This window comes from Alligator mississippiensis, chromosome 4 (assembly GCF_030867095.1).
Source record: "Alligator mississippiensis isolate rAllMis1 chromosome 4, rAllMis1, whole genome shotgun sequence".
Classification (NCBI taxonomy): Eukaryota; Metazoa; Chordata; order Crocodylia; family Alligatoridae; genus Alligator; species Alligator mississippiensis.
This window is the reverse complement of record NC_081827.1, coordinates 117,025,911-117,049,624: the sequence shown is the minus strand read 5'-3', so window position 1 is coordinate 117,049,624 and position 23,714 is coordinate 117,025,911. Positions and strand designations below refer to the sequence as shown.

Here is a 23,714-nt window from a genome sequence, read left to right as displayed (position 1 = left end):
AACAACGATGCAGGATGCATCTGAGGAAGTAGTGAGAGTAGTGAGGGTGGGGGAGACTGGGGATTGTCCAATTGTGAGTGACTGGAGGGTCCCAAAGGAGTTTGGATGTGGTGCGTGGTGGAGACCCAGAATGGCAGGAATAGGCAAATAAAGGAAGCCATCTACCTGTGTCTTTGCCAGCATTTTTAGAGTAATATTAAACACTACAGATAACACGTATGTCCTCTTGAGGGAAGGAATGATAAGAAGCTGAGATGGAGACCTGGTGAAGAAGTGGGGGAGTGGGTCTCATAAGCAGGTTCTCTGGCTCCCTCCTCTTCAGCACTGAGTGCAGAGAAGAGTTTTTATTTGCTCCATTGGAAGAAAATGAATAGTAAAATGAAGCAGAGAAGGGGATTCTATTAGAGGCCAGAGATAGCACTCTCTGTGATCCAGCCAGGAACAGTTGTATGTGGGTGGCAGCTTGTTACCAGACCTGCCAGTTCTAATCCAAATCCCAGTTTCTCTCACCTGTGGAGGGAAGAGCCTTCTCTAGAGCTTTAATTTCCTACAGGGGTTAATCCTGTGGTCAGCAGTGGCTCAGGCCTTTAATCCTCTCGTTCAGCCCGTTGGCAGAGGGAGTGCATCACTTGGCTCTCAGTGGGGCTGCTCCCTTTGCCCTCTGTGCACCCTGCACAAGCCTCTCACTCTGCTGGCATTTAGCATGCCCTGCCCTCATCCCTCTAAGCCCTCCTGGTGAGTTTGAGATGGTGTTGCATGCCAGCTGGTGAGGAGAGCTGCAGCAGGACAGGAGGAAGGGACACTACTATTCCCAAGTGGAGATGGAGGGATGAAACTCAAAGACCCAGAGCCAAGGAAAAGAGTGGTTCCCCTCCTTATTTAGACTGAGGGAACTTAGAGGGAGAGTGGCCCTATGCTTGCTGAGACAAATAAATCCTCAGGCATCTATGTCTATCCATTGCAGGAGCCCTTTCTGTCTCTGTACAGAGCCGAACGCACATATGAGGTGCAGAGGATCCAGCTGGTACTCGACTGTCTTGAGAACCCAGCCACTGTTATGACATGACTGGCTATTTTGGCACCTTGCTTTAGGCATCCAGCATTGGCCTCAATGCCACATGGTTCCTAGAATACTAGGCCAGGCATCTCCCCAGCAGGACTGTATGTCAGGGAATCTCCCTGGCACGTTACTTGGCTTGAAGGCAGACAAAGGGATTTCCATGTCAACACCTGCCAGTCCCTATTAAATCCTGCATGGGGCCTGGCATGTCCATTGTTAGCCCTCTTGCCTGATCCTCCTTGCTCCTGTGTGCCTTTTATGAACAGAGCAACTTAAGCCTGCAAGCCTTTATGATTCAACATACACAAAAGAACCCACAGCAGCGGGACCATCATGTCTGTTGTAGGCATAGGGTCTGCATTGGCACAATAACTAATTGCCTCTGTTCACATTCTGTGAACAGCCAAAGCCACTAGTTCAATATTAGACTGTGAGTAGCCATATTGGCACTTGACTGCTACTATCACATTCACTCCTGGGAGCAGACATACCGCCCAGTAGAGAACCTGGTGCAGTGGAAAGTTTCTGCCACACAAGCTGTCCAGTGAGAGCTCTGTTCCTACTTGTTCCTACCCAGAGCCATTGGCTGTGCTTCTGGCTGCCAGCCAGTCAGACTCAGAGCATCAGCTGCTTGAATAGTCATTAGCTGCTTTGCCAGTGGGGGGGCAAAAGGCGGGTGGAAAGACTGTGGGAGAAGAGGAAGGTCTTTCTGAGGTCTTGAGAATAGCTCTATCTCAGCACCAAAGCTTCAGAGGCATATGGTCTGTGTCACACACAGCACCATGTGGCATAGCGTGAGATGCCAGCAGTAATGATCCATCTCCACTCCCATCCTAAGGGGGTTTATGACCCAATGCACCCACAGTGGCTGGCAAGAATCCCAGAGAAAGGCTGACCCTTGTGCTTGCGTTTCACTACATTTACACTGAACTCTTAAAACAACCATTTTGCTGATTCCTTTTTTCTGCATCAGTTAGTTGCATGGATTTGTTTCGCTCAGTTGCTCTGTGTCACAAGTACTCTGTACTTCACCTTCTGGGTGAGCCTGATGTCTCCCCAGACTTCCCCACCACTTCCAAATCCTCCACCAACCAGCAGGTTCCAAAGGGGACATCTTCAGAGCAATTGCTAAAGGTCCATGCAGAGCACTCAGGATGCATATCCCAGCCTGCCACTCCAGAAGTGTGATATGGGATCATCAGAATAGGACTGATGCACCATGACCTGGTGCTTTGGAACATTACTCATGGCTCAGCAAGCCTGGCTGGTGCATATATCACAACCCAGAGCTTTACAATGGGCCAAGCTGGGCTGGCCTGGGCTGTGGTACCCCCAGTTCTATTGTATGGAGTCCAGTGGGACTGGGAAATAGATTAATAGATGATAAGGCTGGGGGGGACCTTGGAAGATCATCAGGTCCAGCCACCTGCTCTAGGCAGAAAAGACAGCTGGAGTCGGGTGACTTCAGCAAAGTGACCATCCAATCTCCTTTTGAAGATTTCCAGGGTAGGCAATTGCACCACCTCTGGAGAGAGCTTATTCCACAGTCTAGACACCCTAACCGTGAAGTAATTTTTCCTAATGTTGAGCCTGAAATGGTCTTCCAGGAGTTTGTGGCCATTACTCCTAGTTTTCTCCTTGGGTGCCCTGGTGAACAGTTGCTCACCAAGCCCTCAATGTACTCCACTGATGTAACACTAAATGAATGGCTGTGTTTTGCTTTGCTTCCCCTCACAGTTTGTGAAAACTTCGTGCATGTGAAAGCTGTTGCGTTGACAGCCCTGGAAACTGAGGCCCTTCTTTAGCTTCAGAAAGGGAACTGGTACAGCAGCCCTCACAGCTTGCCAAAATAATCAAGCACAAATGATCCAAAAAAAGAAACTCCAGGCCTGATGCTGCCACAAAAGCAGTGGCCACAAACAACCCTGCTCTGGGGAACACCATAAGCAGACAATGTCTTTGGGAGCAGGGCAAGACATGTGAGCTAAAAGCCATTCAAACAACCCTTCACTAGACTTATGTCCCCATGTAGCTACCATATGGGAAAGAACTTCTCCATTTCCCCAGTCTGGAGGAGATAGAGTTAGCTGGGTTGGACTGTGCTGAGCCCAACCAACCACATGGCTTTAGAGTCCCAATGCTTATCTTTTCCTTCCCAGAATAACGGCCCCATTGCTAACTAATGCAGTCAGTTGTGTATTGCATGTAGTGCTGAGAGGCTGGAAGTTAAGGTTTAAATGCTACCAGTGACAGGGGCAAGAGGTTAGTAAGTTTGTAGGTAATAGAATTTGTGTTCTATTTTTTCCATGTAAGAGACAGTCTAGGGCACTGTGTATTTAAAAACTGCATAAGAAGGCTGGCATTTAAGTTGCAAAGTGAAGGACTTCTAAGTTAGAATATGCCACAGTTAAAGTTGCCTCAGCAACCTTAATTTGGCCTCCTTGGGCAGCTGCATTACCCTAACATTTAGGGCACTCCTGCGACCTCAGTTTTAATTCCTTGTGTACATGCATTATAATGCAGTCTTGAATTATATAATTACATGCTAGTTTTTACACAGGACCCTGGCCTCATCCAGTGTACAGGATAAATGGGTTCTGTAAGGAGTGAAAAGATGTGAACACACCAAAGCAGGAAGAGTGAGCCTGGTACTGTGGTTGAGGTAGTTGCCTACAATGCCAGACTTTGTCCTGACTCAGTCTCTGCCACAGACATTCTGTATGATGCTGAGCAAGCTCCTTGAACCAAAAATTTCGGCATGCAGCCCCTAATTATGCTTTTCTCCTTTTATGGGTGTCCAATATGAGCTCCTTGGGCCTGATTTACATAAGTGCAGAAACTCTAGCCAGCGGGAACTGTTTATCATTGCTGTCCCTTCTAGTCAAGGACTGAGTGTGTAGCTGAGGTTTGGGAATGTAGGGAGTTTCTAAACTTGCCCCTACCACTGATTCAGTGTACAGCCCAAGTCTCTTTGTCTCCATTTCCCGGTTTGTATAAAGAGGGATGATAATCCTCTCTTTACTCACAGAGGGAGAAATCTGTTACTATTAGTGAAGCATTGAGATACTACAATAATGAATATGCTTGAAAAGGCTGAGGAACTGAATACTGATGCAGCCAAGCTTTGGGTGACACATCCTAAGTAAATAATACAAGGGGACACCTTTATTGGTAGGATAAAAGTATTGTCCAGCTGCCTCCTTCCCTGAGCACTGTTCATCATGGGCAGTGAATGAGACAGAGTCTTACAAAAAACATAGTATTTAATCATTTCATCGCAATTGTTTCACATGTAATTGTGTATGTGACATCCAGCAAAGCTGTATATTGGAGCAGCTTTCACTTCCTCCCAAACTGGCCTGGATGTGAAGCAGTGACAAAGAAACAAATGACGCAACTTCCCATCAGCAATCCCCTGGGTTAGCGCTAGCACTAGGTTAGAGTCAACATTTCTGAAAGCCACATGGGGGCTCAGGTATGTGACACAGGGTAGGTCTACACTGCTGACTGAAGCATTGTGTAGAGCTCCCCTTGTTAGCTTGCTTGATCCCAGTTGCTTGCCAGGAGCATTTTAGCTGCAGCAACACAGAGCTCCATATTGAGCTGCGTATCCTGCCATGTAGTTGGGTAAATTAACCTTCCACCTGGTCCTTGGCAGCTTCCAGTACCCAAACTAGGCCCTACCCTGTCTAATCTAGACATGATCCCATGCTTCCTTATTCTATCTGGGTCCCAGACATGTCATTGTCTAGTGCTTCCAGCTATTGTCTGGGGCCCACAAGGTACCTAGATGAATGAGACACCTTGACAAACTTGGAGTATTGCTGGTTGCGCACCAGGCACTTGGGAAAGTGTCTGACCGGGATTTAAACACCTTAATCAGATTCTTGTAACCAAATTTAGCAAACAGAAGTAAGTGATTAATTCCTTTGAACCAGCAACAGGTTCAGTACTGAACAGTCCCTGGGGTCTTTGGGTCTACCCTTACCCTTATGTCTATCCCACTCTTGAAGGGATGCACCCTCCCACCCCCATTATGATACCCAAGTTGCTTAGTGCTAATATCAGGTGTCTTCTCTGAATGGTCCAGTCTTGGTACCATCTTGCCCATGTACCCCCCCTTACCCCTCCAGGGAGGTGGCAGGTCTCCTCACCACAATTTTTCTGTCTTCCAGAATCCAGAGAATATTTAACATGCCAAAAAAAGTGTTTAAAAAGCAAAATGAGGGGCTGAAGGCCCGAGTAGCTTACTAAGATGTTCAAATTCTAGCAGCACATTACCGAGGCTGGAAGCAAAGACTGCACAGCAGTTTATTATGAGGAAAATAGCTAAAGGGCTTCCCCCAAAGATCCCTTCTTCTAGGATTTACCTTTAAATGCCCCAGGTAAACAATATTCCCTTACACAGCACATGCTGGCTGGCAGGGAGACTGCTCCCTTAGGCCCTTCATTCATTTGGAATAATTCATTAGCAAATACTGCTCAGTCACAGGAAAAGCCGGTCTCCTAAAATGGACCCTAGTGATGAAGCCCTGGGGAAATATGGTCTGAGATCTCAGGCTCTCCCTGAGATGGTCAGGGGGAGCCCCCTGCCCACCACCACACCCACATATAAAAATGTCCTTTGTTTGGTTACTGTTGTGACAAGTACATAGATAGCTTTAAAGGCAACCCTGCCTTTTAGTGTCCCCTTCTTGTGGGATGTGTCCCAGCACAGTGGACACCATCTGCTCCAGCCCTTATCAAAATGAGCTCTGCTTAAATTTTCTCTACATCCTTCAGTGGCTGAATAGTCCCAGGGAGTGGAGCAAAGTTAGCTGTTCCTAACTTCATTCTTCAAACTGGAGATGGACCTGAATGAGGAATTCAAATCATTGAGGAAGCTTAAGTCCAGATCCTAGTATCATGGCTTGGGTCTGTCTCTGTCATGAGCTGAACTGGAGCCCCAGATCCAAGCATTCCTAAACCAAGGGAGATGTGTGGCTCAGCATCCAGCTCTAGGTCTGATCTTTCATCTTTTACTTGAAATGAGACGCAGTGGCCATAAGAGGCAAGATATGAAATGGAAGCATTGTGGCAGGAAACTGTGTGCCATGCATGTGTCTCCCTCCACATGCAGGCATGCATGCATGTGCACATGCACGCGTGTGGGCACACACACATTTTTTGAGGCAGCATCGACAGGAATCTTCATATTCTTTTGCCTCCCGACTTCCTCCCCTGGCAGCCCTTTTCTCTTAGGCAGATCCACTCTTAGCAGTGAAACTGGAAAAGGCTGTAATTCTCCTTCTATCCACCTCCCTGCAGTACGCCTCCCTCACAGAGGAGCAGAAATCCCAGGGCTCAGCCTGCAGGGACACTTGATGGAACTTGGGCTCTATTTTTGGCTTCCACTAGTGACATGGCATCATTGGGTTCATGTCCTGTGACAGGATTTTCCTGCACTGCCTTATGGGTAAAAGACACACCCAAAAAATGCAAACCTGAAAGGAAACATTAAGGCCCATATGCTGAATTCTGAACTTTGGATGGACCAGTCCTCTGACAGCACCTCCATCAGCTTTCTGTCCTCGTTCACATTGGCATTTATATACTTTTATCTAAGGCAGCTTAGCCAAGAAATATTTCCTAGAGCCAGTGGTGTGCAGACTAGTGACACCACCAGTGTCAGACTCCTTCACTGTCACTCTGGGTGAGAAAATAGCGAGCATTTTATGGGGATTGTCCTGGACGTACTGATCACAGCACCAGGAGTACTCAGTCACTCAGACTCACGCTGTCAGTGCTGTATATGAAGATGTCTGTGCCATTCACGACTGGCAGCACCTTCTTCCAGCCCCCTGCACCTGAATTGGATTAGAACCAGTGCCATGAGCCATGTGGGCTCTGCAGCTCTGCCTTGGCAGTAAAACCGGTGCCCTGCAGCCTCCTGTTACTAGGTTTCAAGAGCACAACCTTGCCGCAGACAGTTTTGTCAGTGCCTGACAACCTCTTCCCTGCAGAAGCAGGAGTCCTGTAGGCAGAAGATGGCAGTGGACTGAAAGAGCTCAAATAGTCAGGGCACAAACATGTAACAGAGACACCTCTACTTACTGTTCTTTGCCTGGGACGGACCCTCCTCAGAGCTCTCCCGCTCCTCTCACAAACCCCCTTACAAAGCTCAAAGCAAATCCAGTGGAAGCTGCCAGCCGCCTGGAGAGTGCTTGACAATCTCTAGTTGGCATCAGCCCCTGTCCTTTGCGATGTATCCAGGTGCTAGCACTGCCCAAAGTGCAGAGAAGAAGAAAGGTTAGGTGGCAGGATGTGAGAGATTGTAATCCTCTGAAAATAATAAATAGGAAGAGGGAGGGAAAGAGAGCGAGACAGACAGAAAGGGGAGGGAGAGGGAGAGACGGAGTACTGTGGAGTGACAGCTGGGGGTACATCTGTGATGACAGCAGCACACACACACACGCACGCCCATATAAGCACGCGCACATACAGTGTGAAGGAATTGTCCAGGCATGCAGGCAGACTCCACTCTGAAATGCCCAAATTTGCAGAGGAAGGAGCTTGGAAGATTTTAATTTCTCTCAACTCATCTCTGAGAAACTGCTTCTCTCTCTTTCTTTCTTTCTCTCTCTCTCCATCTCCCCCATGTCTCCTCCCTTCTCCCCTTCCTAGCAAATGGAGAACAGGGGATTGCAGGTAGGGTGAGGGGCCAGCCCTCTTCATCCCCATGGAGGCAGAGCTGTGGGAGTCATTAGGAGCAGGTTGTTGGGAGGCACCTGTGAGCTGGCTTGTCGCCTCCCCTTTCCCCCTGGTTATGGAGTGGTAAGGAAGAAACGCAGGCTGCTCACAATGAACTCACAGAGAAAGGCGAGGAGAGAAGGGGGGGTGGGCAAGTGTGTCAGCTGGTTTCTATATGGAGATTAGGACAGCATGGCGTAGTGGTGGGGGACAGCTTGGAGAAGCCCTGGGGTCTGGGAACAAAAAAGCCCTCCTCATGGGGAGCCCCGAGGGCAAGGTGGGGGCAGGAGACAGCACATGTTACATATTGAAGCGACTATTATCCAGCAGACACTTACAAAGAGCTGGATAAAGAGTGGTCCGCCACAGCAGTCGCCTTGAGCAGCCTGAGAACAGCAGGGCAGACTGGGCTATTGTAAAGCTAAGCTCCAGTGCTTGATAGCAGAGAAGTATGCGTGTCCTGGCATTAGCTTCCCAAAGCCTATGCAGAAAACATTTGGAGAAACTTACAGAATGGGGATGTGGAGAGATGAGTGGATTAGAGATGAGCTTCTGTGGCACAGAGCTCCAGCCCAGACATCACGGCTGGGCAAGCTTGGTTAGGGAGTACAGCCTCAGCCAAAGCCCGCTCTAATGTTTGCCACTGTAATGGCCAGAGTAATACCAAAGTCCATGGAGTTACTCTCCAGTGATGGTGGTATGACCAAGACCAGAATCCCACCTACTGGGCGCACCTACATGAGATGCTACGGCATAGTCATTACTGCTCATTTATTTAGTACTTGCTAATACAAGTACTAAATAAATGCACAGTAACTAGAGTTACTGTGCAGTAGCGCTGGTGAACTTCTTTTAGGTGACAGTTCTGTGCAGTAGCCTACTAATACTGCGCCGTAGCGTATTAGCACTGTCTGTGCTGTGATGTGCTGCTGCGCAGTATTTTTTGGCTACTGTGCAGTCAACATCTTGTGTAGATGCACCCACTGTCTCTGAGAGTCATTCCAGTGCACCTCGGGTATAGTCCCCTTATTTCCCCTCTGGGTTCCCGATCCTCATCAGATAAAACCTTCAAGAATCACTATTCTCCTACTTGCTTTAACAGCCCCCATCACCAAGCTCTAGTGCCTCTACTAGGCTCTGTTCTCTTTCAATTCCATTTAGTTTGCCTTAAAGTTACATTTTGCTTTAAAAAGTATTGTAGATTGGCCTCACCCACAAGAAACAGGGACTAGGAAAGGGGAGACTGCTTCACTGTTATGATCTATTGTTTCCTAGGAATAATTGGGTTTTTTAAATTTAAACAGCAAGGCAGCTGCCACAAAAGCAAAGGCTGTGCATGGTGAGGTCCACCTTGATACGCAGCCTACCAGATGCAATCTCATTGCTCTTTGTTCTGGGGTAGACTGAGAATGAAATCTTGAAGAAAGCTCCTTATGAGACAGGCATGTGGATAAACAAAGAGACAATCTGAGAAAAGGCAGAGGAAGAGAGAGAGAGGATGAGTTAATGATGATAGACATGGTGAAGGGTAGAATGAACAGGTGGAGGGGGCTGATATTAACTGCACATTGAGTGGCTTCTCAGGGAGGCAGTTGCAGTGTATTGCAGGTGCATATTCTGTATGAAATGAATAGGGGATACCTGCTGGTAGAAAGTTTACATGTTTGGGATGTCTGAATAGCTGATCAGTGGTAAAGCAGCATCTGAATATTTACCGTATATAGCGTTGTCTGCCTTTGCCTAGTTTATGCTGTCACAGAGGGACTCCAGTGCCTCAAGTTATTAGCACTTCATACACCCCAGGGAATTATGCAACTATGTACCTGCGTAATTTTGTGCGTAAAATGTATGACCGTGCAGCTTGCATAATATCCCGTAATTCCCCGAGGTGTAGCTGGTGAGTGGGAAGGGGAGCTCCCATCTGCAGGAGAGGGGGGTGGGCAGCAGCCAGGGGCAGACTGTCAGGGCGCTGCTGCCTGTCCCAGGCAGCGCGCAGCTGCACTGAGCACCTGGGGCTGCATGTGGTTCCTACCTGCAGTGCCGTGAGCCCCATGTGCTGGTATGAAGCCAGCCCAGTCTGACCCAGACACACCATCAGCAAGCCAAATTGGGCTGGCTCCATGCTGCCACGTGCAGCCCCCAGGATTTGCCAGAGCCACGCACCACTGGGGACTCTGCTTGCTGTTGCCAAGAACACCCTGAGGGCCTGCCAGCAGCAGAGTCTGTGCTGGGGAGTGGGCTTGTGGTGACAGGGGCTGTGTGCAAGAGGGGGTATGTGGTGGCAGAGGCTGTGCATGGGGGGAGGGGTGTGTGGTGGTAGGGGCTGTGTTGGGGGCGAGGGGGACGTGGTGGGGGGGCTGTGTGCAAGGGCAGGGTGTGTGGCAGTGGGGGCTGCGTGCAGGGGAAACCATGTGGTGGCGGGGGCTTTGCATGGGGGGGGCATGTGGTGGGGCAGCCCACACCTAACCACAAACCCAACAAACTCCACTGTCCCATACCCACAGCCACCCACAAATCCCACATACACACCCACACCCACTACACCTTCACAACCCCCCAACCCACATGTCCAAACCATACCCCACACCTTCCCACACACAAGTACCTGCATATATTTCTAAAGAAGGTTAAAAAAGTGTTATATTTAGTTTAATTTGTAAAAAAAAAAAAAAAAAGAAAGAAAGAAAAAGCAATTAACGTTGCATAATTTTGACTATTTCTGCACATAACTTTGAGGGGTTTTGCACATATTTCCCTGGGGCATAACTTTAGTAAAAATATCCATTCTCTCACCTAAGCCTCCTTGGTGGTTGCTATGTTCTGCTCTAGGGCCACCCTTAATGTCACACTCATATCTTCCTGTTCTGCAAACACAGGCCCTACCACTGGAGTAAAGAATCTTAGATCGCTGTTCACTAATCTTTGGGACGTGCAATGACTTTTTATCTCCAGTCTTTCCTTCATCCCACCTAGCATCAGACTTAACTTTTGAAAGTTTCCCTCTGCATGCCTCCTTCCACTCCTACCCACCCCAGTCATGATGGGTCTTCAGGGCAACCAGGCCACTACCTCTATTACCACTGCTCCCTTACCTCTTTTCCTCAAACCACCAGGCTCTACATGAATACAAAAGCAATTACAGTAAATCACCCTGAGAACCACTAATTTATCTGCATGAGCAATCGCAGGTGATTCCAGTCAACAAATGAGATACAAGGATAGGAAAGGTTTTCCTACTCCTGTTTCCCTGGATGGAGACCCTCCAGAGACAGCCTTCATACTGCTAGCTACTGGACACCATGGAAAGGGACAGAAGGCTGCATAGGATGGCCAGGACTACATACAGAGGAGGATTCACAGAAGGGATAAGTATATTGGCAGTCTCTATGGGCAGAGGAGCTAGCTACCAGGTGGTGCAGGAAGGAGCGAAGTGCCAGGTTTGTCTTTCTCTTGGCTGTTACAAAGCACGAGGGCAAGTCTGCAGTGTTATTATTCCTTATGATATGAGTTGCTGGGTTTATGGTTGTGGTTTTTGGTTTTATGCCACATTACAACCTGCCTGACATCTGATTCAACAGGTACCTGCCTGACCTGACCTCTTATATTTTTCTTTTCCCCCACCTTTTCTCCCCTTTCCTCCCTTCCCCTACTTTTCTGCGCTTTGTCTCCCTAATTTCCTATTTCCTTCTTCATTGAGAGCCTCTTCCTTACCCTGTATTATTACCTCTGTAATGTTTTCCTTCGGCCTTTCCCCACCTGCTTTCTTCCCCTCTCTCCCTTGCTTTACCTTTTATTTCTCCTTTCCACCTGTATTTTCACAATGTCCTCTCACACTTTGAGCTTCTCTCATTCCTGTTTACATTCTCACTGACATCCTGCCACGCTTCTAGCTTCTCTCATTCCTTGGAGCCTCAGAGCAGCAGAGACGCCCTATGCCTGAAGAAGGGTGACTGGGCCCAAAAGCTTGCTGAGAACTTTTTTCCAACTACTCAGTTGGTCTATTAAAAGATATCACATCTACCCAAAGAATCTTGCTTGCCTCATGATACAAGTAACTCTCTTCTGGAATGTAATTGCCTATGTCTTCTGGGCATGTGTGAAGTGAGAATCCAAGGGTTTAAGTCTCTTTGAATGGTGTTTCAAGATTTAGCTTCCTCCTGGCTAAAAGACAAGCTGTTCAGTAAGTCCCTGTGTTCCATGGTTAGATGTACTGGTACCAACTCCTTCTGTCTTATCAAATCTGCATGTCCTGGGCAATGCTCACTACTGTTGATGTGATTTGCTCTGAAAAGGGGAATGACTCTTACTTGAGATGCTTTTAAGGGATAACCATGGAATTTATTCAGAGCTAGACGCAAAATCAAGACAATCTTTAGTTAGACAGAATCAACCATAACAACATAACTTACAGTCTATTACTGACCACAGACTGTTCTTTGCAGACACTGCGCCAAATCCATGCCTAGGGTAACCATCCAAGGTGAATTCAGCCTTCTTTCTTTATATTCTCAGAAGCAGCATTGTATGAATCTTAAAGGAATATCCTGTCTTGTCTGGTTTGTGTGTGCTTGGGGTTAGGGAGAAGGCAGCTGTAAGAAGTAATCCCTTTCTCTAGTTAACACCAGGCAGATTTATTTTATGACAGGAAGAGCTGGGTAGAAGCATTCCAGTTAAGTGGGATTTTGTAAGATGGACCAGCAATAGGGATGTGACAAAGAAGGAAACTGTTGCCCTGGCATTAAAGACAGAGATGATACACCAGGGCTGTGATGCCAGCTGCCAGGTTCTGTGTGCACATAGCTTGAAAATACCTAATTGTACATTCTGGTTTTAATTCCTTCTCAGCTGAATTATAGCATCTAATCACAGAGCTAACTTTAAAGCAACCACACATCCCAGTGCATACCATGAAATCACTGAGCCTGATTCATCTCCCACTTACACTGAGGTAAATCATAAGTAACCCTATTGTACAAAATGGCCAGTTGATACCTGAGTAAGTAAGGAGAGACCAGCACTCAGTCTCTGCTGCTCTCTGCAAGCATGAGGCTGGGTTTCCTGAAGACCCTCTAAGCTGACTCCATGGACTGACAGTTACCGCATTACACCACAGGGATGTGCACAATTGCATCGCTACTTTTGAGTGTAGAAGCATTCATGTCATTCTACAAGGGAAAGAAAGAGAGTGCTCTCCTCTTTCCTGTGGCAATGTGCCCCACACCCAGTAGACAACACTAGGGATCTGACAGAGCAAGGGAAAGATTAAGCCAAGAAAGTCTGTTCTGGCCTGATAATCTATGATAGCCAAAGATAAAAGGCTTTTTTTATCTGTTTGCATCTCTGTGGTGTTCAGTGAGAGGGAGGTGTCAGTATTGCAACACAGCGACCAACCCCTCCTTTCTCCCACCCTGTTAAACCTCTGACTCTCACTTGACTGTCTGACTCAGTGCTTACCTGCCAGCTCATCATTTGCACTTGGAAGCCAGTTGCAAGTGTCATCTTTGCCCGTTATTTCATGCAAGTGTTTTGTTTTTTTCCCCCTTTCCTAACTTGCATCTCTCTCTCTCTTTCACACCCTGCCCTCCCTACTTTTATTTCCCCATAGCTGTGGGCGTGCAAATTAAGCTAGAATTACTCCAACGCAAGTTCTGGACGGCAGCACGGCAGGTAGGAATGGCAGCAATTATGCATAAATACAATTTAATGACCTTCCTTTGGCTGGTCTCAGGCTATGTATGTTGGTATGTTGGTGCCATTTCAACAAGAGCTTTTGCAAAATTTGTATTAAACAGATTTATGCACTAGATTAGTTTTAAGTTACACATTTTGCTAATCCTTTGACAGCTCTAATGTGGCATGAGTGGCACGTCTGTTCTGGGGATGCTGCATTAATGGTGTCAGAATCCTGGCCTGGCATTCACTCCACTGCAGATGATGGGTTTAATTGTGGAAATATGTTTGCACTCATTCAGTCTTTTAGAGTCACCATAGAAAGCTGCCATTGGAGGCCCAAAATCTACCTGCCTTTGGAAAACATCCTAATGATGATGAAATCCTACTAAATTTAAAAAAAGAGAAATTTATAAGGCTAGGCTACTTTTGGACACCTTCCCTGTATTGAGAGAATTGGAAATGGAATTTCAGTGTCCCAGTCTGAGAGAGACAAAAAACAAGTGCCATTTCATGACCATCAGCAGGCACTCTCAAAAGCTTAAGGTATAGATATAGGTATAGGACAAAATATTTGTGGGAAGGTGTCCAGTAAGGTTGAAGAAGCAGAACAGAAATGTCTCTCTGCTGCCAGGAGAAGGAACTTCCATTAGATTGAAACCCTTGTGATACAACAGTAGGAAACTGGTTGTTATGACTGAGAACATATGGAGAATGGGGAAAAATAATCTTTTGTTGCTTTGGTGGAGGGAAGGCTTTTTTGCAGGCTGGAAACCAAGGTGTGGTGCTGGTATGTCTAGCATGGGGGTGGCCAAGCTGTGACGCACATGCCACAAGTGGCACAGGTAGGCGAGTATGTGGTATACAACAGATCAGGGAGAAGCTAGGCAGCACAGCAGCAGAAAGGGTAGGGAGCAGAAAGCACAGGAGCAGATTGGACTGGAAGCACAGGGCATGGAGCAGAAAGCAGAGCAGCAGTTTGGGAGGGAGCACGGAGCAAGAAGCAGAAAGGAGAGCAGCAGATGAGTCACGGGAAGGGGATTGGTGATGGGCATGGGGCCTAATTTGTGGCATACCTGCCAAAAACTTTGGTCCTCCCTTCTAATCCAGCATATGGTAGCTTGAGTTCAGAAGTTTCCCATGGACTAATAAAAAGGTCCTGGGATTTTACCAATGGAGTTGTTGAAAGTATCTTTTGGGGATGCCATATTCTAGGAGGACACACACGCACACTCACTCACTCACTCTCTCACACACACACACACACACACACACACACACACACACACACACCATGACAGCTTACCAAAACTCCCTACGTGGCCCTCAGACCGATATAATTGCCTGTCCCTGGCTTAATAGGACTCAACAGTGGTGCAACAAGGAGTCACTAACGGATGTTTTTCTCTCTCCTCTCTATCGCTTTGTCGCATGGTGTGCTGCTCTGAATGTCCACATTCCCACTGAACATCTCTAAGTCCAATGACACTGATGTAAGTAGACAACGGCTGAGAATAAAGAGGTATCCCAGAATTCCCTGCTGTGTCCCTGCCTGCCTATCAAGCTTTGATTATTGCATGTAGCTTGCATGCTGCTGTGCAGTAGAGGCTGGCCCTTGTCTGTAATAGCCAGAAACACTCCAAGCCTGTCTGAGACTGTCTCTGTCTTCACAGTTAATTAGGCATCTTTGGTAAAGATTGAAGTAGGCTTAGTTGTAGCATTACAGAGACCTGACCAGGAGCAGCTGGCAGCTCTGAGGCAGGTGCACCTCTGGGGAGAGACTGCAATTCAAAAGGCTTTAAAGTGGTAGAGAGCAGCACAGGTTCCACTATCCCAATCCCTCTCAACCTCAAGGGGCTCTTCCATCACTTCTCTGAATGTAGTTGTACCCTGTTTCAAAAATCTAATTTCACTCATATTGTGACTAAAAATAACAGGCCAAGTCTTCCCTGGCAAAGAACTCAGAAAGACCACAACAGGTCCGAATGTTTTTGGCCTTGTGCGTGCCTTTCTGAAATCTCCGAGTATATCTTGTGAATCATGTATAGGTGTTTGCATACCTGTCAATGCTGATATTGTGTGGTGGCTGGCAGCACCCTTCAAAGGATCTTGTGGCATCGGAGGATGCTGCAACACCCTGCTTGAGCATCTCTGAGGTAGTTTTCTCTCAAGTCTTTCGCCAATACATAGTAATGCCAGAAGTTTTCTAGGGATTCTTGCAGAGATACGCTGATGCTGCTGGGATGAGGATCTGCCCAAATGCTGCTGTGACGTAGGCACACAGAGGAGGTGTGTTGATCAGGAACAAGCTTGAGGGCATTTAATTTTGGAAACAAATCTGGGTTCACCTGGCTCCCATTTTTTATTCCTGTACTCATGGATTTGAATAGTCTTTGGGTCTGGACATACAAACTATTTGCCATGAGGTAAAAGGGACTGGAGCTTTGACACACATCAGTTGCTCCACAGAAACTGTCCTGGTGCCTGCCCACATGGTAAATGGAAGCCAGGCCACTGAAATTACCCTTTTCACTGAGGGCTGAGCTACCATGGTTTCGCTGCATTTTACCACAAGGTCAGAGCATGCACATTAGCAGTTACCATGGAGCAGCTGGTGTGTAGTGAAGACCCTTAGCTGCATCTGTTTTGAGCCAATTTCCAGCTAGCCACAAACTGGATTGATACAACCCTAATTACCTCCGACCAAATTTCACTGTGGCCTCCACCCTTGCAGCTGTACACTTGAAAACTCTTCTGTGTTCCCATCAATAGGCGTGTGCATGCACACACATGCATGCACACACACACACACACACACACACACACACAGTTACGTGTGTGTAGACACACTTGTATATCTGCCTACATACCTACCCATCACATATTCATATATCTATCTGTTTACATACACATATATGTGTGTAGAGATGGTCCTGAACCAAAACTCAAGACCTTCCCTTTGCCAGAGAGCTGAAACCTTCATCTGGGTTGAATTTGCCACTAATTTCTATTTTGCAGTGAACAATCTCCTCCCTTCTGAACAGCCCTACACTTTGTGGTCTTTGAATTATGGATTTAGCTAGACCCATCTCACAGTTACATCCACTATTGCCCAATATAATTGTTTGTTTTGTTTTTTTTATTAATCAACTAATGATATTTTATGGCTGGACAGTGGTGGAGCTGGCAGATCTTAGAAATGATGTCAACCCTAAGATAAAATACACAATGAACTAAAAGATATAGAGAGTGTTGGTTTTAGCCGTGTTAGTCTAAGGACATAGGCAGACAATTTACCCTAAGAACCTTGTCTGCCTAAAAGGTATAGGACATGTTCATATGTGCTCCAGGAGTGAATGGGGGGGGGGGGGGGAGGGGGGGCAGTAATTAAAGCAGCTCTGAGAATTGTTCTAATTAAAGCACCCACAGTGGCTTCTGTATTCATTATCCTGTGCTTCAAAATGGCAATGGGGGGTGCTTTAACTAAAGCTCATTGAACTAGGTTTAGTTAAAACACCTCCACCACCATTTTGCAGCACAGGGACGCTGAATACTTGAAATGCAGAGGCTGCTGGAGCGCACTAATTAGCATGCTCCAGTAGACTCAATTAATCGAGTCTGCTCCGACGTGTTGTAATTACAGTACATCAGAGCAGCACCCCCACATGTCTATAGGCACCCATAGAGTTGGCTGAAACCCATTCCTGGGGTTAATTCACCCGACTTCATTTTGGCAGCTCACCTGAAACTTCTGGAGCTATTGTGGCCCTATTTCTCAGCAAAACAAATCGGAGCAAATCCCAATATGAATTATAGGGCCGCCACCTGCTTTGTGTCTGTCCTGTAAGACGGAACAATCCTATCATGACTAGGCAATGTTTACACTATCATATTATGACAGTTTTCCATTGAAACATCATCATGATATTAAGGATACAGTGTTACAAAGCCATGAGGAGTCTTTGGCTGTCTCTTGAAATTGGTTTACAGGGTAATCCAGAGAATTAGCAGTCAATTAAAGTGTTTTAATTGGTTGAATGATAGATTTATCTCCTGTTGTTCAGAACCAAATAAGAAGGGGTGATGTTTTTGTAACTATACACAATGTTTTTACTATTTTAAAACAATACAGGGTGCCTGTATTATCTTAGAATAGGCAGGACCTGACAGCTTTGAATCCTGTGAATTCAAATAAAAGGGAGCCCTTGACAGAAATGGTGACACTGTGTCAGCTTTCTCCCCTCACTGCCCAATGAAAAAAAAAATTACAGACTAACACAAAGAGACAGACACAGGCAGCCACTCCAAACATAAAATGATTATGAAATCAATGAGCACTTGAAGGGCTTTTTTACTCACCATTTAGCCCCTCCTGTCCCCACATGTGTCTGCTTTGGTACACATAAATTCTTGGTGAAACAAATAGACGGTGCCTGAGGCTACTGGATCCTATTCACATCCTATTTTATCATTAGCTGTTTTTAGAAAAAAGCTGTCTTCAAATAATCCAGCACTAAAGTGCAATAAATGTTATCAGCTGGCAAAGCACACCCGCCATTTTTCTTTTCAGTGTTCAATAATCTTTGTTATCAACCACAGAGGGCTTGATTCTGCCAGTTTTATATTAAACTGGCTATCGCTATGCACAGAGCTGATCTGAGAGCAGTTCTTTCTCAAAGAACAAGATACTACAGACTGGGTAAGGGAAACTGAAAGAGGCTCATACTACATGGTAGAAAGGAGAATTCTCATTATTACTGCAAAGACTTGAACGCTGGGTAGGAAGCAGAACAATAAATTGGCCTTCTTGGCAGGCATACATACACAACGTGCTTCAAAATCACAGCTAACTCATCAACCTTCACACACCTCTCATAACATTTTTTCATATATTCAGGGCCCCAAAAAGAATATGCACCTTGCTTTTGAAAAGCCTTGTGAAGAAAAAAAAAATCCAGAGTTATGGCTGCAGAGAGCAGGGACAGAGCCTAATCTTCAGCTGATTCGCCCTGCCTTTCCTGCTTAACTAAATAAAACCCTAGCTCAGCGATTCCCAAACTCTGACAGATTGCACACCACCAATTTAAAATGATACAACCTTAAGCACCACCAGGAAATTATTGAGTTCAACCTTAAGTACCATCAGCAAATTTTTGTCATATAAAGTAATTTATAGTAAATCTGTTAACATGTACCACTGCCAGGTTGTCTGCATACCACTGGTGGTACGCATACCACAGATTGGGAACCGCTGCAGCTGCTATTGAAGACTGGTCTCTATGGGCAGACCTATGATTTTGGAAACAGCTGTGACCTAGGAGACCAAAAGCCCTAGAAGATGGCAACATTCCCCTAAGAAAAGTTTGCTTCATTAGTAGAAGACCATTAAGTAGGAGAGATGATTGTTAACTCCTGCGAAGTGAAGAACAATGGGCCATTGACTTCCTTAGCTGCCTGAAGAGTAATACCAGAGCTGCTGCACTGTGTAGCAGGGATTACAGCAGAGTGCTTCTATTTTAGGCAAAAAAAAAAATCAGCTTCCCCACTCAATGCATGCACCTCAATTTGTGCAGGGGGAGAGGAGGGCTAATTTCAGACAGGGAAGTACATGTTGTATTCAAGAAAATATGGTAGACCTTTTGCCAAGGGGCAGATAGTAAGACGAGGCACAATCATCACATCATTTCTCCTGTTCTTTTCCAGTGCAGCGGCCTGGATGGTCTGTGTCCACTGAGCTGTCAGGATGATGTAAGTTTCCCCGATTTCTTCCAAGTGTCTACTCAAGGATTATGAGCAGTGTTCCGCATTCTCGGTTTTTACTGATTTTCTTTTCCTTTTTTTCCCCCCACTGATAAATTCCCTGACTTTTTTTAAGTAATTCATTTTTTACTGATTTATACCCATTTTTCAGTACAAATCGCTGTTAACTGGCATGAGTGGGGAATGGCCTATTCCCCACTCATGCCAGTTAACAGGGATTTGAACTGAAAAACAGGTGGTGCCAGTAAGCTATAAGTGCTGCTGTGCTGGTTACCTGAGGGACAGGTTTCCAGCTGGATGTGGAAGGGCAGTGGCATGCAGAGTGGGAGGCGAGGGGGTGGCGGTGGCCACGTGGGGGCCAGGGGACAGTGGCTGAAGCCACTGCCTGGGGCTCCCAGCTGTGACCCCAGGCAGGGCAGGACAGGCCGTGGGAATTGCTCCCAGGGTGGGTGGGTCCCACCTGCACCCTGGTAGCTCCAGCTTTGGCCCTGCCCCAAGCATTGGGAGCTGTGAGCCCCGAGCCCTGCTGCGTGGAGGTCAGGTGGGAGAGCCCAGTCCCACTCCCAGCAGCAGGTGCTCAGCATGGGCCCACGGGGCTGGAACTGCTGCCCAGGGCCATGGGGCTCCCAGCTCTGACCCCGGGTGGGGCAGGTGGTGCTGGTGCTGAGGTTGGGGTTGGGTCCCCCCCCTTCCTGGTACTGCTACCCGCCCCGACTAGGTTTGGGGGTTGGTTTTTTTTGGTTTTGTTTTTAAATAAAAACTGAGAATGCAGAACACTAATATGAGGCAGAAAGCTAACTCATTTGGAAATAGCAGGCACTCATTTCATCATTTGAGGTCTTGGTGACTTTTGGTGCCCCCAAAATCAGTGGGAACCAAAGAGTGCTCGACCCATCCCGGGAGGATGCTCAGGCTGATGAACTAAGCCTTCAGTAAAAGCCTTTCCCTAACTACAGTGTTATCTACCTGGGGTCAGCTGAGACTACTTTGGTGATGTGGAGTCCAGCATGCCAGGATCCATGCTGAGCTCTGAGTCTGACTCCAATTCCAGTGACTACTCAGAAGGAGAGATTTGAAAGGGGAGTGTGTGTTAGGTTTTTCCTTTTCGTGTCACCCTGGGATTCCCCACACTGTTCTACCCACTTGTGTTCTTTAGAGAAAGCATCCTCCAGAGAGAGTGGGCTCAGATCAGGATCTTCTTTCCATGCTCACTTAGGGTCTTTTCTGGATCTTGAACTGAGCCCTGGTCTGAGACACTTGGGCACATGACAGAATATAAAAGATAGCTAGGCCTTTTCTGTGGTGCTGTAGGGGCTGGCCAGGCCCTTCCACCTTTGCCCCAGATTCTTTGTCTCTGGAGAACAGGGAATCTTTTACTATTATAAAAAAAGGTGGAAAGAGGCAGAGCCCTCTAATGCTTTGAGCAGTGGGATTGTTTTTCAGGAGCCCTAGGTTCTGTTCTTGACTTGATTACTGCAGGACATCAGGAGAATCCTTTAAGCTCTGGGCTCCCATTTCCCCCATGCGTAAAACAGGAATAGTAACAAGGACACTGAGAAGTTAATGCACCACTCTTTGCACAGCACAAAGCTCTGCAGATGGCAAGTGCTGGATAAAGGCAAAGACTGCTGTCTCTCTCTGGGGTGCAGTGTCTTCTTAAATATTATTTCTATTATAGTAGCATCCCACATACCCAGAAGCAGTAAGAGGCAGACCCTTCCCATACTAGCTAAACTGCACAATGGAGGCAGAGAGGGGAAGTGACATGGCAAAGTCATGCAGCAAGTCAGTGGCAGAGCAAGAAATGAGAACCATGTGTCCTACCTCACTTGACAGGCTAGGAACAGCATCTGACCAAGTACAGCTAAATCCTATCTCTAATGACAGTTCCTTCTCATCTCTGCAGATTGTGAACTGCTTCCTCATTGATAACAATGGGTTTATCCTCATTTCCAAAGGATCCAAAGAGGTAAGACAGCAAATAGATGCAGACCTCAGGAGAGAGAAGAGCTATGCTAGGAGCTGGGCTCTGCACAGCCCAGTAGGGGATCCAGCACCATTCTTACCCTAAAATGGGTTATAACAGGGTTGGGGACCTCTGCCCTTGGATGCCTCTTGCTCTCTTTCCTCTTTCTGTACATCAGATAAAAGAGCTGGTGGGGAGGGTGTTCAGGGCCAACAGCTGTGCAGCAGGATGTCAATGCCCTGGCTTTACTGTTTGTCAGCTATGCTGCTGAGCCCCTCATGAGGCTGCAGCTGAGCCCCTCCTGGCAGGCAGGTGGATCGCAGAGGTTGAAACAGGTAAGAGCAGGTGTTTGGGAGCTGGGATATCTCAGTTATCTTCCCAACTCTGGGACCGGCTTGCTGTAAAGCATTGACCAAGTTGCTCAAGTCCTTCTGGTTCCACATCCTTAAAATGGGGACAGTAATATCTCCCTCTTCTTTAGGGCTCTTGGGAGCATTTGTTAATGAATGCATTTGTATCTGTGACATGTGCTGGGCTCCTCTGATGGGAGGGTGCTATGGAAGTGCAAAGCATTAACATTACTCTGGCTCTGGGATGCTTTGCTCAGCTTCCTGTCAGAGCTGTGAAGGGCACAGGTTTCTAAGGGGAACAGGGCAGTATCCCCTTGGTTTGTAAGCAGAGGGTGAGGCATGAGACAGGCCTACTGTACATAAGCAGGGCAAACTCAAATGTCTTTTCACCAACTCCTCAAAACTTCAAACCTGGAACAAAAGAGGGTGCACATTTCAAAGCAGCAGCAGCTGGAGACTCCTCTCTTCAGGCAGCACCTGTTGCTCTTCCCCAGGCTGCCACAATCACTTTCTCACTTGGCTGATGCTTTTGAAAGCTTCTTTCATCTGAGGTGGCTTGGTTTCTTCCTACAAAGAGAAAAGAAAGTCACAACAAAGACTTGTTGCTTGTCCTGAAAGCCTGGTTGAAAATAAATGGGCTAACTTCATCTCCTCACGTAGAGACAGTGGGACAAGGGTCAGGGATGCAATTTCTTGACTTCGTCAACAGTAAGTGACTACAGCAGCTAATTATGCAGTGAACAGGAAAGGAGGTTGCACTTGAGCCGGTCCTAAGTGACAGGGAGAGGCTTCTTGAAGTGACTCAAGGTGGATCACCAAGGAAGAGCAGCCATGGTATAATTCAGTTCAACATCCTTGGGGAAAGGAGAGTCCAGAAGATGCAATGACACCCAGCCTTAGAACAGGGATTTTTAAAGATGATAAAGAAGCTAGCCCAAAAATCTATGTCAAAGGTAAGGACACTGAAAACCATGTACTTTCCATGGACACTACTGAAACATCACCTAAGAGAGTCCCAGCCAGAAGGCATGCCCCCTAGGCTGAAAAGGAAGCAGGAGGGCTTGGGTTCTCAAGCCTGACAGGCATCCTGCAGGAGATTAAAATCCAGCTCAAGTGAAGTCAGGAGAAAGGAGTACATAGAGGCAAAAATTTGTGGGGACAAGGGGAAATCTGAAGGGCAAAAGGCTAAAGGTTAAAAATAAAGAAGTAAAGTCTCTAAGTAAATTATAAGCACAGCCCTGTAAAACAATCTATGGATCCACTGGATTATCAAGAAATAAAGGGAGTAAGTAAAAAGAAATAAGGCACTGATGAAAAAATGTCTATTCCTGTTTCACCTACTGAAGAACAAGCACCTTAGTCCACAAGTAGCCCACCTGAGTGAAGTGGGACTATGAATGAAGTAAGCCGCTGACAATACCTGGCATGAACTGATTTCTTTGTGTGTCTTCACAAGAGATGTGCAGAGAGAGAAACCTACTCTGTGCTCCATATCAGAGATTTGGGTATTTTAAAAGGCACTTCTGGAACAAACTCATAAACTGAAAAGCAACGAGTCACCAGGACCAGCCAGCACAAAGGGGCTAGAGAATAGAACTTTTTAAGCTGCTAACAGAGTATGAAACTTAATTAAAACTACCATTATGCCAGAGGACAGAAGAGCTGCAAATATTGTAACTGTCCTTTTACATCCTAAAACCCCAAGCAGACATAGTAAGATTGGGACAAAGCAGCCCAGCTTCTGTAGAGGAAAATACAGCTAATCTTCTTGAATTCTTTGAGAGTGTCAGCAAAAATGATAGATAAAGAAATAGCAATTATATAATTTATTTGGACTTTCCAAAAGTACATGAGAAAGTCCATCACAAGCAGCTATTTAGGAAATTGTATCATTATGGAAAAAGAAGTAAACTGCTGTCAGAGATCCAAAAGTGATAAAAGACAGAAAAAGAAGAATATGAATAAGTGATCCAATTTCAGTGTAGCAGAAGGGTGTCCTGGGTCTTATGCTTCAAGGGGATTGGAGAAGAGCAAGACAGTGAACTCAGCAGATAATACAGCACTCTTTAGGTAACACAAGACAAGAGTGAGGAAGCTCACTAGTGACAGATACAAAGTAATGCATTTTAGAAGGAATCATTTGAACTGTGCATACATGTTACTGGTTCCTAATTCAACT

At 46.5% G+C, this 23,714-nt stretch overlaps 1 protein-coding gene across 2 annotated transcripts in view; it reads left to right on the top strand.

Annotated features, from left to right (window-relative positions):
- CACNA2D4 (calcium voltage-gated channel auxiliary subunit alpha2delta 4) overlaps positions 1 to 23,714 on the top strand; it is a 179,740-nt gene that overhangs the window by 132,658 nt on the left and 23,368 nt on the right. Inside the window, exons 27-30 of one of the 2 annotated variants that reach the window (XR_009461800.1) lie at positions 13,395 to 13,456; positions 14,938 to 14,952; positions 19,163 to 19,207; positions 21,126 to 21,188. Coding sequence is in view for 1 of the 2 variants with exons in the window: in XM_059726514.1 (XP_059582497.1) it covers positions 13,395 to 13,456; positions 19,163 to 19,207; positions 21,126 to 21,188 (170 nt within the window). In the remaining variant the exon portion in view is untranslated. The remainder of the gene's footprint in view (positions 1 to 13,394; positions 13,457 to 14,937; positions 14,953 to 19,162; positions 19,208 to 21,125; positions 21,189 to 23,714) is intronic. The other variant, XM_059726514.1, reaches the window with a different exon arrangement.